We start from the raw sequence: 18,534 nt of genomic DNA on the forward strand, positions 1-18,534 counted from the left end.
TATTATTCATACTCTCTCGTTCCTGTTGAATATCTTACATTGTGTGCTCTCTATCATTCCTGTTTAATATCTTATCATACATGCTCTCTCTCGTTCCTGTTTAATATCTTATCATTAGTGCTCTCTCTCGTTCATGTTGAATATCTTATCATGTGTGCTCTCTCTCTCATTCCTGTTTAATATCTTATCATGCATGCTCTCTCTCTCTCTCTCGTTCCTGTTTAATATCTTGTCATGCGTGCTCTCTCATTCCTGTTTAAAATAAAATACAAAAGGACTACCAATCAAACATATTGCACTTTCAAAACTAGTTTGCTTAGTTCCGTTTCATTCGTAATATAGTCAAGTCGATTGTATAATTAATTCAAGCACAGTTTTGCTTTAACACATTCTAAATTCCTGTACATTATTCATTAGTTAACATGTGAGCCTCAGTTTCATCGTACAAATCAGAATAATCAAACTCACTTTAAAACATATAGTTGAGGGGCTCTCGAGTGTCGCATCCGGTAAAGGCACGCCGTGTGGAGTGCAGGATGTGCCCTATAGCCTGGAGGTCACCAGTTCAAGTCTAGGCTAATACACTGCTAACTGTGGACGGGAGCTCTCAGGGGACAGTGCACAATTGGCCAACCGCCGCTCAGGGGGGAGGGCTAGGTCAGCCAGGGTGTCCTCGGCTCACCACGCACCAGCAACCTATGTAGGCTGGTAGGGCACCTGCGGACCTGCCTGTAAGCTGCCCAGAGCTGCATGGTCCTCTGAGATGGCTGCATGGCATCTTTGTCTCTCCCGAGTCAGCACAGGGGTGGCAACGATGAGCGTCCAACTTTAAAATAAACAACTGGGCTTTATATATATATATATATATATATATATATATATATATATATATATATATATATATATATATATATATATATCTATCTATATATATATATATATATCACATTTTTAAAGGATGTTAAACATACAATATCTATTTTCTCACATAACAAGGTCCAATAGTATAATACTGAATGTGCTTTCTTTCTTGCCATCGGTGACACAAAGCCTGCAACCTGTTAGATTTACAAAAACAAAAAATAAAATTAAAAAGACCAGATAGCTCGATATCTCAACAACAACAGCAACAACCACCACCACAGCCACAACCACCACAGTAACAGCAACCAAAAATACAACCACAGCAACAACCACCACAATCACAACCACAAAAGCAACAACCACAAACACAATCACCACAGCGAAAACAACGACAAACACAACCACCACAACAACAGCATCCATGACCACAACAACCACAAACACAACCAGAACTACAACAGCAACCACAAATACAACCACTACAGCAAGAACAACCACAACAGCAACAATAAACACAAACACAACCACCACAGTAACAGAAAAACAACCATAACCTGCACCACCACAGTAAAAACAACCACAATCACCACAGCAACAACAACCACAAATACAACCACAGCAACCACCACTCTAACAACCAGAACCAAAACCACCACAGCAACAATCATAACAAAAAATACAACTACCACAGCAATAACAATCACAAAGACAAACACCACAGCAACAACAATCACAAACACAACCCCCACAGCAACCACAACCACAACAACCACAACCAAACCACCACAGCAACAACAAACACAAACCCAATCACAACCACCATAGCAACAACAACCAGATCCACAATGACCAGAGCAACAACAACCATCACAGCCACAAACACAACCGCCACAACAACAAACACAAACAGAATCACAACCACCATAGCAACAGCAACAACAACCATAACCTCCACAGTAACAAAAAACATAAGTACAACCACCACCACCACCACAGCAACAACTACCACAAACAACCCCCACAACAATTGGAACCACAGCCTCCACAGCAACCACAACCACCACCACAACCATAGCAACAGCAACCACAACCACCACCACCACAGCAACAACAAACATAAACACAACCACCACAGCAATAGCAGCAACAACAGCAATAGCAACCTCAACCACTACCACAACCACCATAGCAACAATAACCAGATCCACAATGACCACAGCAACATCAATCACAACAGCATCAAACACAACCACCACAGTAATAAAAAACACAACTACCACAGCAACAACAATCACAAAGACAACCATCACAGCAACCACAAGCACAACCACCACAGCAACAAATACCACAAATACAACCCCCACAGCAATTGCAGCCACAAACTCCACGGCAAGAACAGCCACCACAGCAAACACAACCACAACACACACAACCACCACCGCAGCAACAACAACCATGAACACAACCACCACAGCAATAGCAGCAACAACAGCAACAGCAACCTCAACCACTACCACAACCACCATAGCAACAACAACCAGATCCACAATCACCACAGCAAAAACAACCACAACCACCAGATCAACAACAAACACAACCACCACAGTAACAACAATCACAAAGACAACCACCACAGCAACAACCACAAACACAACCCCCACAGCAACAACAACCACAAACACAACCCCCACAGCAACAACAGCCACCACAACAGCAACAACAAACAACACAAACACAACCACCACAGCAACAACAACCACGAACACAACCACCACAGAAATAGCAGCAACAACAGCAACCTCAACCACTACCACAACCACCATAGCAATAACAATGAGATCCACAACCACCACAGCAACAACAAACACAACCACTACCACCACAGTAGCAACCACAACAGGAACAACAAACATAAATACAACCACCACAGTAACAACAACCACCACAGCAACAACCATAACCTCCACAGCCACAATCACAACCATCACAGCAACAACAACCACAACCTCAGCCACCACAGCAACAACAATCACAAACACAACTACCTAAGTAACAACAACCAGAAACACAACCACCACAGCAACAGCAACAACCATAACCTAGCAGTAACAAAAAACACAACTAACACAGCAACAACAATCACAAAGACAACCACAAACAACCCCCACAGCAGTTGCAACCACAAACTCCGCAGCAACCACAGCAACCACAATCCCAACCACCACAGCAACAAACGCAACAGCAACCACAACCTCAACCATCACAGCAACAACAACAACCACACACACAACCACCACCACCACCACAGCAACAACAACCAGAAACACAACCACCACAGCAACAACAACCACGAACACAACCACCACAGCAATAGCAGCAACCTCATGCACTACCACAACCACCACAGCAATAACAACCAGATCCACAACCACCACAGCAACAACAAACACAAACACAACCACTACCACCACAGCAACAACCACCACCACAGGAACAGGAACAACAAACATAAATACAACAACCACAGTAACAACAACCAGAAACACAACCACCACAGCAACAAGAACCATAACCCCCACAGCAATTGCAACCACAACCACCACAGCAACAACAAACACAACTACAACCACCAAAACCATAATAACAGCAACCACAACCTAAACCATCACAGCAACAACAACCACACACACAACCACCACTACCACAGCAACAGCAACCATGAACACAACCACCACAGCAATAGCAGCAACAACAACAGCAACCTCAACCACTAACACAACCACCATAGCAACAAACAGATGCACAACCACCACAGTAACAACAACCAGAACCACAACCACCACAGCAACAGCAACAACAACCATATCCTCCACAGCCACAAACACAACCACCACAGCAACAACAGACACACACAAACGACAACCTCAACCACCACAGCAATAGCAGCAACAACAACCACTAAAAACAGCAACAACAACCACACACAACACCACAGCAACAGCAATCACAAACACAACCACCACAGCAATAGCAGCAACAACAGCAAAAGCAACCTCAACCACTACCACAACCACCATAGCAACAACAACAACATCCACAATCGCAATCACCACAACAGCAACCGCAACCACCACAGCAACAGCAACAACAACCATAACCTCCACAGCAACAAAAAACACAACCAACACAGCAACAACAATCACAAACACGACCACCACAGTAACAGCAACCACAACCTTCACAGTAACAAAAAACACAACCAACACCATCACAGCAACAACAACCACACACAACCACCAAAAAAAGCAACAACAGACACAACCACCACAAACACAACACCACAGCAACAAGAACCACGGACACAACCACCATATCAACAACAACCAGATCCACAATAAGCACAGCAACCACAACCACCACAGCAAGATCAACCACAACCACTGCAGCAATAACAAACACAACCAACACAGTAACAACAACCAGAACCACAACAGCAACAACAACCATAACCTCCATAGTAACAAAAAACACAACCACCACCACAACCACCACAGCAATAACAACCACCATAGCAATAGCAACCACAACCACCACAGCAACAACCAGTTACAACAACCATAACCAATACCGCAACCATAACCACCACAGCAACAACAATCACAAACATAACTGCCACAGCAACAAACACAACAGCAACAATAACCTCCACAGTAACAAAAAACACAACCACAACAGCAACCACAACCACCACAGCAACAAGAACCACAAACACAACCACCGCAGCAACAGCAACCACAACTGCAACAAGAACCACAAACACAACCACCGCAGCAACAGCAACCATAACCACCACAACAACCACAAACACAACCAGCACTGCAACAACAATCAGAAACACAACGACCATAGGAACAGCAACCATGACCACAACAACCTGTCACAAAGCTAGTTGGAGTGGCGGACATCAGACCAGAAACAGGAACCAGGAAATAAACAAAGAGAGGTGGAGTTTGGTGAAGCTGAGCGAGCAGTGAGCTGATATTTAACTACTATTATTATTATTTTTATTATTAACACAGTCTCCAATCCCATTCTCCACTCACCGAACACACAACCCAGAGTGAGTGGAATCATGCAGCTGTACCGAGACTTGATTGCTAATCAATCATTCAACTGGAGTCGTGTTACAACTGCACGTGAATTAATAAAGTGAAATTCCCTGTGCTCATATATTATTACTTTTTACTTGCATGTGAAGTGCTATGCAATCCTCGTGCCTAAATACAAATATACATTTTAAACATTTGTGTTACACAGACTCATTTATATCCCATGTACCAACTATACATCAACATTAAAATAAACATACAACACAAAATGCACACAGGGACGGGCACTTTGCCACACAACCACCACAGCAACACAAACCACAAACACAACCATAACAACCACAACCATAAACACAATCACCACAGTAACAGCATCCAAAATAAAACCACAACCACCACAGCAACAACCACCACATACACAATCACCATGGTTACACCAACAGCAAACACAACCACCACAGCAACAACAACCACAACCACCACAGCAACAGCAACAACAACCATAACCTCCACAGTAACAAAAGATCCTCGAGCAGGTTTGGAAGCATTTAAACTAGAAAGGAAGGGGGGAGAAATCAACAAAAAAACAGAAGGGAGACCGCATCAAAACAAGAACAACAACTCAGGTAAGACAACCATTAAATGTATTTATCTAAATGCTAGAAGTATCAGAAACAAAATTCTAGAACTTGAAGCTACTGCACTAACAGGTAACTATGATGTGATAGGTGTTACAGAAACGTGGTTATCTGAGAGTGATGGGGACGAATATAATATTTGTGGGTATACACTGTATAGGAAAGACAGGCAGGACAGAAGAGGAGGAGGGGTAGCGCTATACATAAGAAACAGTCTTGAAGCCCAGGTGTTAAACCTGGACAAAGAAAATAAAACCGAATCAATATGGGTCAGAATAACAGACAAAAATTCAAAAGGCATAATAATAGGAGCATGCTATAGACCGCCAGATTCAGACGGTGAGCACAATAATCTGTTATACAATGACATTAGAAATGTGTGTAGCAAAGGAGAAGCCATACTAATGGGGGATTTCAACTTCCCCCAAATAAAATGGGAAAACCCGGTGGGTAGCACGAAGGATGAAATAGAAATGGTGGAAATGACAAATGACTGCTTCCTAACACAATTTGTGAAGGCACCCACTAGAGGGGAGGCATGCCTTGATTTAGTCTTTTCAAATAACGAAGATAGAATAACTAAAACAGAGGTCAGAGAACCACTGGCAAACTCAGACCACAACATGGTCTCATTTGAAGTGTTTTTTAAATCCCCAAAAGTAAAGACTAAAGCTAAGGTTTACAATTTTAGAAAAGCAAACTATGAAGGCATGAAACAGAGACTAACAGAAGTAGATTGGAGTAAAATAGAGAAAACACCCACAGAAGAAGGATGGTTGTTCTTCAAAAATGTAGTACTAGAGGCGCAAAACAATTATATCCCTAAAGTAGACAAATCTAAATGTAAAACTAAATTGCCAAAATGGTTTAATAGATCAATTAAAAAAAATATTCAGCGAAAAAAGGCACTTTACAGAGCATTAAAAAAGGACCAAAAAGAAAGTACGCAGAAAGAGTACACAGAACTGCAAACGCAAGTCAAAAAGGAAGTTAGAAAGGCCAAGAGAGAAATAGAAATGAACATTGCTAAGGGAGCTAAAACCAATTCCAAAATGTTTTTCCAATATTACAACAGCAAGAGAACATTCAAAGAGGAGATTAAATGTTTAAGAGATACAAATGGCAAAATCGTAGAGGAAGAAAAAAAAAAATAGCAAATATGTTAAATGATTACTTTTCACAAGTTTTTACAAAGGAAGATACTGACAACATGCCCCACATGTCATCCAGTTCCTATCCAGTTTTAAATAACTTTAGCATAACTGAGGCAGAAGTGTTAAAGGGACTAGGAGCTCTTAAAATAAACAAATCCCCTGGGCCGGATGAGATCCTCCCAGTAGTACTCAAAGAAATGAAAGAAGTAATTTACAAACCGCTAACCAAGATCATGCAGCAGTCTCTTGACACAGGGGTGGTACCGACAGACTGGAAAATTGCAAACGTAATACCGATCCACAAAAAGGGAAACAAAACTGAACCAGGTAACTACAGACCAGTAAGCCTGACTTCTATTATATGCAAACTTATGGAAACTATAATAAGATCCAAAATGGAAAATTACCTATATGGTAACAGGGTACTGGGAGACAGTCAACATGGTTTTAGGAAAGGGAGATCGTGCCTAACTAACTTGCTTGATTTTTTTGAGGATGCAACATCGATAATGGATAATTGCAAAGCATATGACATGGTTTATTTAGATTTCCAGAAAGCTTTTGACAAAGTCCCGCACAAAAGATTAATTCTCAAACTGAACGCAGTTGGGATTCAAGGAAACACATGTACATGGATTAGGGAGTGGTTAACATGTAGAAAACAGAAAGTACTGATTAGAGGAAAAACCTCAGAATGGAGTGTGGTAACCAGCGGTGTACCACAGGGATCAGTATTAGGTCCTCTGCTATTCCTAATCTACATTAATGATTTAGATTCTGGTATAGTAAGCAAACTTGTTAAATTTGCAGACGACACAAAAATAGGAGGAGTGGCAAACACTGTTGCAGCAGCAAAGGTCATTCAAAATGATCTAGACAAGATTCAGAACTGGGCAGACACATGGCAAATGACATTTAATAGAGAAAAGTGTAAGGTACTGCACGCAGGAAATAAAAATGTACATTATAAATATCATATGGGAGATATTGAAATTGGAGAAGGAATCTATGAAAAAGACCTAGGAGTTTTTGTTGACTCAGAAATGTCTTCATCTAGGCAATGTGGGGAAGCTATAAAAAAGGCTAACAAGATGCTCGGATACATTGTGAAAAGTGTTGAATTTAAATCAAGGGAAGTAATGTTAAAACTGTACAATGCACTTGTAAGACCTCATCTTGAATATTGTGTTCAGTTCTGGTCACCTCGCTATAAAAAAGATATTGCTGCTCTAGAAAGAGTGCAAAGAAGAGCGACCAGAATTATTCCGGGCTTAAAAGGCATGTCATATGCAGACAAGCTAAAAGAATTGAATCTGTTCAGTCTTGAACAAAGAAGACTACGTGGCGACCTAATTCAAGCATTCAAAATTCTAAAAGGTATTGACAGTGTCGACCCAAGGGACTTTCTCAGCCTGAAAAAAGAAACAAGAACCAGGGGTCACAAATGGAGTTTAGAAAAAGGGGCATTCAGAACAGAAAATAGGAGACACTTTTTTACACAGAGAATTGTGAGGGTCTGGAATCAACTCCCCAGTAATGTTGTTGAAGCTGACACCCTGGGATCCTTCAAGAAGCTGCTTGATGAGATTTTGGGATCAATAAGCTACTAACAACCAAACGAGCAAGATGGGCCGAATGGCCTCCTCTCGTTTGTAAACTTTCTTATGTTCTTATGTTCTTAAAAATCACAACAGCAACCACAACCACCACAGCAACAACCACCACAAACACAACCACCACAGCAACACCAAGCACAAACATAACCACCATAGCATCAGCAACCACGACCACAACAACCACAATCATAACCACCACAGCAACAACAACCACGACCACCACAGCAACAACAACAGCAACCACAAACACAACCACCACAGCAACAGTTACAACAACCATCACAACAACAGCAAATCAGAACCACAACCACCATAGTAACAACAACCACAATCAGTCACCAGAGCAACAACAACCACAACCAACACCACTACAGCAACAACCACAAACACATCCACCACAGCAACAATTCCCACAGAAACAATAACCACAATCACCACAGCAACAACAACCATGAACACAACCACCACAGGAATAGCAGCAACAACAGTAACCTCAACCACTATCACAACCACCATAGCAACAACAACCAGAACCACAATCACCATAGCAACCACAACCACCACCACAACAACCACAAACACAACCACCACAGCAACAACCACACACACAACAACCACCACCACAGCAACAACAAACACAACCACAACCACCACTACCACAGCAACAGCAACCACGAACACAACCACCACAGCAATAGCAGCAACAACAACAGCAACCTCAACCACTAACACAACCACCATAGCAACAACAACCAGATCCACAATCACCACAGCAACAACAACCACAACCACCACAGCATCAAACACAGCCACCACAGCAACACCAACCAAACATAACCACCACAGCATCAGCAACCACAACCACAACAACCACAATCATAACCACCATAGCAACAACAACCACAATCACCATAGCAACAGTTACAACAACCATCACAGCAACAATCAGAACCACAACCACCATAGTAACAACAACCACAATCAGTCACCACAGCAACAACAACCACAACCACCACCACTACAGCAACAACAACCACAAACACATCCACCACAGAAACAATAACCACAACCACCACCACAGCAATAGCAGCAACAACAACAACCTCAACCACTACCACAACCACCATAGCAACAACCAGAACCACAATCACCATAGAAACAACCACAATCATCACAGCAAAAACAACCACAAACACAACCAGCACAGCAACAACAAACACCACCACTGCAGCCAGAACCACAACCACCACCACCACAGCAACAACATCAACAACAACCATAACCTCCCTAGTAACAAAAAACACAACCACCACAGCAAAAATAACTACGAACACAACCACCACAGCAAAAACAACCAAAAACACAACTAGCACAGCAACAACAAACACCATCACTGCAACCAGAACCACAACCACCACCACCACAGCAACATCAACAGCAACTATAACCTCCAGTAACAAAAACCACAACCACCATAGATAGCATCAACAACCACAACCATCACCACCACAGCAACAGCAACCATAACCGCAACCACCACCACCACAGCAACAACCACAAACACATCCACCACAGCAACAATTCCCACAGAAACAATAACCACAACCACCACAGCAACAACCACCACCACCACAGCAACAACAAACACAAAACACAACCACCATTGTAACAGCAACCACAAACAAAACCACAACCACCACAGCAACAACAACCACAAACACAACCACCACAGTAACAACAACCAAAACTAGAACCTCCACAGCAACAGCAACCCTAACCTCCACAGTAACAAAAAACACACCCACCATAGCATCAACAACAACCACCACAGCAACAACAACCACAAACCCAACCACAACCACCACAGTCAGCTCTCTTTAGAAATGTCACATGGATTATATACTGTACATCCTTTTGGACTCTAAAGACACTTCCTTGGTGTTTTTCCCCAAACTCTTTTGTCACAATTCATATGTTTGCTCCAGCAGAAATTATGTAGCGTTAGCTTTTTCACAAATAAATGTTGATGTAGCAATACCAATATGCTTTTTTCTTCCAGTCGAATATTTAGCAACAATTATGTATTGGAAGTAAACCAGGCCCTTTATCACTAACTAAAACAGCAACAGCAAGTTTAAGGGATTCCAATATAATCATCAATGAAGTAACTTATGAATAATTCCGCTAGAATTCACAGGTGGTAAACATTGGGGATTACTTCAAATTACATTTTCTTTTGTTGCTTCCTTTTTTAACTATTGCCTTACCTTTTTTATGATGTTAGCAGTCAGTCTTTCTTGCAATTATTTCACTATTTGACTGAGTTCAGGAGCTGCTGTTTAGCTTTTGTTTTTGCCATAGACAGTTAATAACGTAGGCTGGATCAAAGTATCTTTATACAGTATTATAAGACTATGTCCAGCATATTACAGGTCCTGTTCATAATCATGCACACGTTAGATTTAGTCATTTTTCACGGCCTAAATGCTATGAACTTTATAATTACTGATCTAACCATTTCAGATCATTTTGTTGTTATTTGTTAGGTTAACTTTTACAACTCGGGAACTTAACCCTTCGTTTTCAGAGGCACAGGATGGTCGAAAATGAGAGCGTAAATGGAGAGGTACTAAACTACATGTGCATGATCTTATATGGGAGGACCATCACGTAAAGTATACAGAGGCTTTGGTAGTAGCCAGATGAACATACTACTCAAACTTAATTGAACTAACAAAGATAATCCTATATGTTTTTTTCTATTTAGACTAAACTAGTTAATCCTCCATGTAATCTCCGTCTGCTGCCACAGTCTCTTGCAATGACTTCATTGACTATTTCCATAGTATAATTATAAACATCAGAAATCAAATATCTTTCATGATGAAAGACCCCAGTAGAACCTACGAGACCTATTCTGGTTATTTTTTATTCCTTCTCTCTGGTGACTAATAGGTTTAAATGATATATCCATGCATATTAAACCTTGTACCTGGATTCTTGATCCTATTCCAACTAAATTATTGAAAGAAATATTTTGTTCTCTTAATACCTGTATTGCTGCTTTTGATACCGTGGATCACACTATCTTAACCAATCTCCTGCAAAATGTTGTGGGTTTATGTGGAGTTGATTTATCCTTGTTCAAGTCTTATCTTTCTGATAGATCTCAATTTGCTTTAATTGGGAATGAAAAATCTGCATTGTCTGAATTAGTTTGTGATGTTCCACAGGGCTCTATTTTAGGTCCTTTATTATTTTCCAATTATATGCTCCATCTGGGTGATATTATAAGCAAACATTGAGTAAATTACATTTTTATGCAGATGACACCCAGCTGTATTTGTCTCTAAAACCTTTTGGGACCAATATAGTATCTTGTCTTATAGACATTAAGGGCTGGATGTCTCAATTTCTTAATGTTGAATGCAGAAAAAACTGAGGTTTTCAAACCATCTCGATAAGCCTGAATCATTTGGCCTAACCCCAGGCAAAGCAGTTCCGGTGACCCCAAGCCACAGCAGCAAACCCTCGGGAGGAGACAGCAGCAGCAGCAGCGGACCTTCGGGAGTCGACGGCAGCAGCAGCGGACCCTCGGGAGGCGACGGCAGCAGCAGCGGACCCTCGGGAGGCGAGCCCCTGGCCATAAAGGGGCCAGCAGGAGCTCCACTTCTCCCTCGCACCCTATAACCGGTAGCTCCCCAGGTGAAGCAGAGCAGCAGGCAGCCCCAGGCGATGCAAATGTGGCATCCTTGGTTGGTGCGAGGCAGGCATCCTTGGGCGGAACCAGCAGGAATTCACCCTTTGCTGGTGGAAGTGGGAGCTGCAAGCAGTCCTCCCATGGTGGTGGATGTGGAACTAGCAGGAATTCATCCTCTGCTGGTGGAGGTGGGGGAGGCAAGTAAAGCTCCTGCTGCTCTTTTCCTTGTGAGGGTGGTGGTGCAACCAGCAGGTATTCTCCCTCTGCTAGTGGAGATAGCAGTGATGGCTCCTCTCCCGCTGATGTTGGAGACAGCAGTGATGGCTCCTCTCCCTCTGATGCTGGATATAACAGGGCTTCTCCCTCTTGCCCGGGAGATAGCAGGGCTTCTCCCTCTTGCTGCACCTCCTGCTGATGCTGTTGTTACTTTCTCCTGCCGCTTCTTGACTTTTTTTTTTTTGTCATCCACACAATTATTTTTTTTTTTTTTCAAACAAAAAAAAACTCCTGGTCTGATGCTTGGTGGTGCTGTCATCCCACTTCTCACACCAACCGTGAACAGGGTGGCTTTGCAAGGGTGACGTTAGACCAAAAATACAGACTCCAAACAATGAAGAATGGCGATGAACTTGTGACACTACGGCATCCAGAGTTTTATTAAATAATAATAACAAACAAAAAAGATTTAAACAAAACACACAAAACAAAGGGCGCGTTGGCCAAACAAACAGACAGACAAAACAAACATGGACGAACCCAACAAACAAGTACTGTGCTGGCATTTCCAGCACGCTGTAGCATTTGTTATTTTACTCTCCTCTCTCTCGTTCTCCACTCATGAACACACAGCCCCGAGTGAATGAAAACATGCAGCTTTTTACCGAGACTCGATTGCCAATCAATTATCCAATTGAAGTCTCGGTACAACTACATGTGATTTAATAAAAGTGAATTCCCTGTGCTCACATATTATTTTACCTGCACGTAAAGTGCTGTGCAATCCTCGTGCCTAAATACAAATATACATTTTAAACACTTGTGCTCGTAACCCATATTTATATCCCATGTATTTTATACATAAACACCAACATTAAACACACTACATACAATATAAAACACTAATAAACATAAAGGGGCGGGAGATTCCACCAAGCCCCCAAACTTTGGAATGAGCTACCAAAAAATGTGAGTGAAGCTGAGACTATCTGTTTTAAAACCAGACTAAACATATTTGTTTGAGCTAGCATTTTTATAATATGTATATTTATGTATGTATGTTTGTAAGTATGTATAGATGTATTTTAGTTTTTATTGCTGTATCTGTTTGTATTTTATCCACATTATATATATTTAATTTAGTTACTAGTGTTTACATTATATATTTCTTAAACTTTTTTCATCTGACATGTTTGTCTATTTGTTGTTTTTTTTTATAAATTGCTAGGAAACCAGCACCTACTGCTTAGTGGTGTAAAAGTTGCTTATACAGCTGTGTATGTAACATTTATAGCTTAAGCATTCCCTTATCTGAATCCTCTCAATTGAATTAACCCCCGGATATTGATTTCAAGACTAAAATCATAAAGCCAAAAGGTCTCTGAACCAGACACCTATAAGTAGGGCTCTACCCAACGGTACATTTTGGTAACTTTCACGATCATATCGCAGTGATTTGAGCCCTGAATTTTATTCACTGCTGTAAAGTTTCAGTCAGTAAATCCTGTCTGTCGAGTTAATTAATTTTTTTTATGGAAACAAGCTATTATTCACATCTGTAACCTGTAAAGGCCTGCATATAAAGTGTCTATAGGAAGTATTCACCCCCCTTGGACGTTTTCACAGTTTGTTGTGTTACAACCTGAATTCTTGAAGCATTTAAATTTTTTTTTTTTTTTGGATTTACACAACCTACTCAACAGGGGTGAATATTTACTATAAGCACTGTAACTGTATTGGATTTTACTATAATGTAAAAGGGAGGACCAGATTTTATAGTCGGTGACACCGCTGTGAATTAGCTAGGCCCCTACCTACAAGTGCCATTCCTGTTTGTGTTATTACTTAGGCGCTTAACATTCATGTATATAACAGCTTTATGTGAACTACTCAATATTCCTGTATCCATCACCTGTAATTATATTGTATTAAATATCCCTGTATCCAACACCTATAATTTTATTATATTAAATATCCCTGTATCCAACAGCTACGTGTGTTATTGCATTCTTTCACAGTTTATTCAATATTGTTCTGATGATATCTACACATAGTCCAGAATAACCGATTTTGATGTTTCAATGATTCAGGACATTTAAAAAGTCAAATTGTTGGCTTTTTCAGCAGTTTTGATTTCAAACTCTAAATATAAGACTGTGAAGATGGGAATTCAAACAGCCTTTTAAAAAGCATCAGGAAAGAGCTCCCTGTTTAGAAAATGACTCACACATCGATTGCTTGTGCTATGTTCTTGCACCAAGTCCATAGAGGAGTCAGAGAGGAGCCGGAATGATATTGTACCCTGTGACAAGGTAGATGAGTGGATACAGGTGCAGAGGTTATACAGTGCAGGAATGAAACAAACTAATTTTTTCCCCATTTGGAAAAGGTGTTTATTTTTATCTTGGTCTGGTGACCAAATAATAAACCCCGGCAATACACAATGTGTAGTGCACAGAGGAAAACAAATGACGGGTTGCAGTCCAACAATATACACAAATTATCCTTCCTACAATAACACCAACATGGTCACCAGTCCTGGGTGAGTGCTTGTGGTAGGTGATAACAGTTTTATTATGTTATTATGGTGAAGTGTTGTTCTGGCTTTGTGCTGGCAACAGCGCCGGATACGCGCTAGCCATCTGGTGGTTTACAAACAAGATAATTGAACTAGTCCTTCTAGTTTTAGATTACAAAACCAAGCGAAGGAACAGATTGCAATTCTCCGTCCCCTTTTATGCTGTCACGCATGACCCCTTGGTAAATGAATGCAGCTGTCTCTACAATCTGCAGCTGTTACATCATTTTCCCTTCCTGGTCAATGCACTCTTGCAATGGAGTCTCGCCTTCTTTCAGACTGGCCGACCCTGGGAAAAAACTGTCAGACCAGCCCATCCAAAGAACTCTGTTCTCGTTGCTTAGCGCCCTCACAGGTCGGGATGGAGATTTACAACCAAGATTCATTGTATTTCTGTCATATACCCACATGCCAGTGTTCTTTCATTTTTGTACTGTTTTGTTTTGTCTTAAAGTAGTAATGGAAGGTGGAAATGCAGTAGTTCCAGACAGTGTGCCCACCAGCTGATAACTGTGTCTTTCCTCAGACGATCCTGGTCGGCGACAGTGGGGTTGGCAAGACATCTCTGCTGGTTCAGTTTGATCAGGGGAAGTTCATTCCTGGTTCTTTCTCCGCCACTGTGGGCATTGGGTTTACAGTAAGTGATTGTATGGCACAGCAGGTGTTCTTCACAATAAGATGAGTTTACTCCCACACTCTGTTGGGATTGAAGTGCAAAAACAGTTTAAAAGGTTCAAGCTAATGAAGCAATTCCGTAAGTCTCAGTCATGCACTCTCAATCATTGTGTAGAAGCAATCTTGAACAAAACACATGCAATAGCAAGCATGCATTTGTATTAGAGCACACAATGCTACCATACACTGAAGGTAGTCTAGTAGTCTGTGTACTTTCTAATTTCACTTAGAGTGAAATAGTTGCTTCCCATTCAAAGCTTTCTTTCCTGTCCATAACCAATCTGCTCTTCTATTGTTGAGTGGTATGTTTTGCAATCATTGCTGTGATGAATTGACATAGAAAGAGCAATATACAAGGCATGGAAACTAAGAGCGTTCTTTAACCATGTTATAACATGTGCTTCGTTCATGTCAACCCTTGTGACAGGATGACAGAGGGCTGAGGCTCAGAGACAATGTATAGTCAAAATTAAAGTTCTTTATTAAATAAAATAATCAAATAAACAGGTACAAGGGCCAACAGAAAGAGGTTCAAACACAAATAATCAAAATTAACTTACAACATAAACAGTCCGGTTCAAAGTCTTTTAAAACAAGACACTCCTTTCTTCTAAACACAAAACAAACTCCCAAACAAAAGAACACCTCACAGCCAGGGCCTCTCCCCTGGCTTTTATTCCCTGTGGCTGGAGCCCAATTAATCAATAATTACTAATCATTCAATTAGAGCTCCAGCCGCATTCTCACATTTTTTCCTGGCAGGGAGGAATTTAACCCCCCCCCTGCCAGTCCCAAACGCATTCATATAGACGGGGCAGTTCCCCGTCACATCCCTACGTAGTAAATGAAGTGCACAACAGGACACATTCATGCAATTGCTTCCAGTTTTTCAGCTTCAGCAACCTTTGATAAAGTTTGAATAAATGTTTTATTCAGATTGTATAAATGAGCATTTTAAGTTTTATAAATAACATTTTTAAAGTTAAAATGTAATTGTAATTTACAAAATATCTTGAATTGCTTTCCTATGTTTAGCTTAGTTTTCCTACAGTTGACTATATTTACCCAGTTACTACACCTCAATATGTTGCTCTGGATCACACAAATAAAAAGCCTATCTTGGTTTTATAATTATTCAATATCACACATGTCTAAATGGGAGATGGTGCCATGGTTTTTCATCTCAGTATTAAGTACATGGTGTTTATTATTTGTAGTTTTGAAACTGTATTCTCTGCCTTCCAAATCAGTTCCCTTTCAATTAAAAAATGACCACCAACCAATACTTTTGGGCTATGCCTGCCTTAGGTAGGTATTCACTGAGCATTTTATGTCAAAACTGCCGATAGGCCCCTCCGTGGAGTGACGTCCTTGGGGAATAAGCAGTCGCTCTGCAGAACTCACTTCCTCTTTTGCCTCTCACTATGGTAAGGTTAGTAATCTGTGTCACTAACCTGAGTGTGTTTTGAAAGAGTTCCTCTGTCGACTGCAGTTCTTCTGCATTTGTGCTGAGATCTGGCTTGCTGCTCTTGTGGAATCAATGGCTCTATTTGAGTGTCATTTTTCTTTCTCACGGCCTGCTTCATTTGTGTCTCAGTCCGTCTTTTCTCAGCTGTCCATATTGTGTGGTATTTCTGGGTGCGTGTTGTCTTTCAACCTACACCTTCAGGGAGAACACCACGTCTCCACCTGGGCTCAGCTTGCAGCCCCCGCTGTTGAGCAACAACAGCCAGTCAGCCGTGTGTTCTCCACTGGGGCTGTGTTCTAACCTGCCCCGCTGTTCAGTAGTCTCGCTGGCTGCCTTGGCACACCCACCTCGGTGCGTCTGGCCTTAAAAAAAAAATAAAAAAAATAGTATGTTCTTTCTTCTCCTTTTTTATCTTACTAACTGAGTCCTTGTCCGCTATGGCTTTGGCCTGTGTCTCCCCTGGTGCATGCTGTGTGCTGATCAGGTGGCTGACTACATGCAGTTGGGTAGGCACTGCTGCATTAGCTGCTCCCCGGCGCTTCGGTGCATCAGTTGGTGCCTCGATGCCCTCTGCCTGTAGACAGTGCTCCACTCTGCTGTAGGCTACGCGCTGCCCCTTTGTGTGACTGCACACAGTCCAGGCTAGACACCCTTGTCCAGTTGCTGTGATTGGCCTGTGTGAAAAAGCTTGCTCGCTCGCTCTCTCTCTCTCTCTCTCTCTCTCTCTCTCTCTCTCTCTCTCTCTCTCTCTCTCTCTCTCTCTCTCTCTCTCTCTCCTCTCTCTCTCTCTCTCTCTCTCTCTCTCTCTCTCTCTCTCTCTCTCTCTCTCTCTCTTGACATGGTAACTGTTCTTTTTACCCTCACAGCTTGCTGTTGTGTGTGTGTGTGTGTGTGTGTTTTTCCTTTACTGTCTTGCAGTTTAAAAAAAAAAAAAGAGAGAAAATAAGCGTGATTCCTCCACCAGGACCCAGCTCGGCTGCGCCCGCTGTTGAGTTGAATCAGTCGGCTTGTTTCAGCCACCTACTCGGTGCGCTTGGTAATAACAATAATAATACAGTTTTACAGCTCACCTGCCAGGCGTGGTGACCCAGAACCGAGCAGACTCCAGCTGTAGGTCTGTCCGCCTTTCAGATGCGGTCATTAGTGCACTGCAGAACGCTAGGGTTTCCTCCACAAGAGCACTGTATGCTTACAACTAGAGGTATTTTCAAAAGTGGTGTATGGCCAGAGGTCATGACCCCATCTACTGCCTCATAGCAATTATTTTACAGTTTATGCAATATTTGCTAGAGGTGGGCAGGTCCCCCTCTATGCTGAAAGTGTACCTGACAGCTATATCTGCATGCCACATCCCAGACACAGTATCCCAGGGTGTCCATATTCTGGCGACCCATTTTCTAAAGGGTGTTCGGTGGCTGTTTTCCCCTAGAAAGGACGTCCTCCCCAAGTGGAGTCTGGACGTGGAATTGGAGGTTTTCACTAAGGCCCCATTTGAGACTATACATTCCATCTCTCT

At 41.7% G+C, this 18,534-nt stretch overlaps 1 protein-coding gene and 1 long non-coding RNA gene across 2 annotated transcripts in view; one reads left to right on the forward strand and one right to left on the reverse strand.

Moving 5' to 3' along the window:
• LOC121295722 overlaps nt 1-17,318 on the reverse strand; it is a 28,158-nt gene extending 10,840 nt beyond the window's left edge. Inside the window, exons 1-2 of the long non-coding RNA XR_005946964.1 lie at nt 17,005-17,318; nt 15,376-15,572 (exon numbers count right to left, since the gene is read on the reverse strand). This is a non-coding gene — a long non-coding RNA (uncharacterized LOC121295722). The remainder of the gene's footprint in view (nt 1-15,375; nt 15,573-17,004) is intronic.
• LOC121295720 (ras-related protein Rab-37-like) overlaps nt 1-18,534 on the forward strand; it is a 94,856-nt gene that overhangs the window by 15,804 nt on the left and 60,518 nt on the right. The window contains exon 2 of the mRNA XM_041220713.1: nt 15,402-15,512. Coding sequence (XP_041076647.1) covers nt 15,402-15,512 — 111 coding nt within the window. The remainder of the gene's footprint in view (nt 1-15,401; nt 15,513-18,534) is intronic.

The sequence above is a fragment of the Polyodon spathula genome, chromosome 20 (assembly GCF_017654505.1).
Source record: "Polyodon spathula isolate WHYD16114869_AA chromosome 20, ASM1765450v1, whole genome shotgun sequence".
NCBI lineage: Eukaryota > Metazoa > Chordata > Actinopteri > Acipenseriformes > Polyodontidae > Polyodon > Polyodon spathula.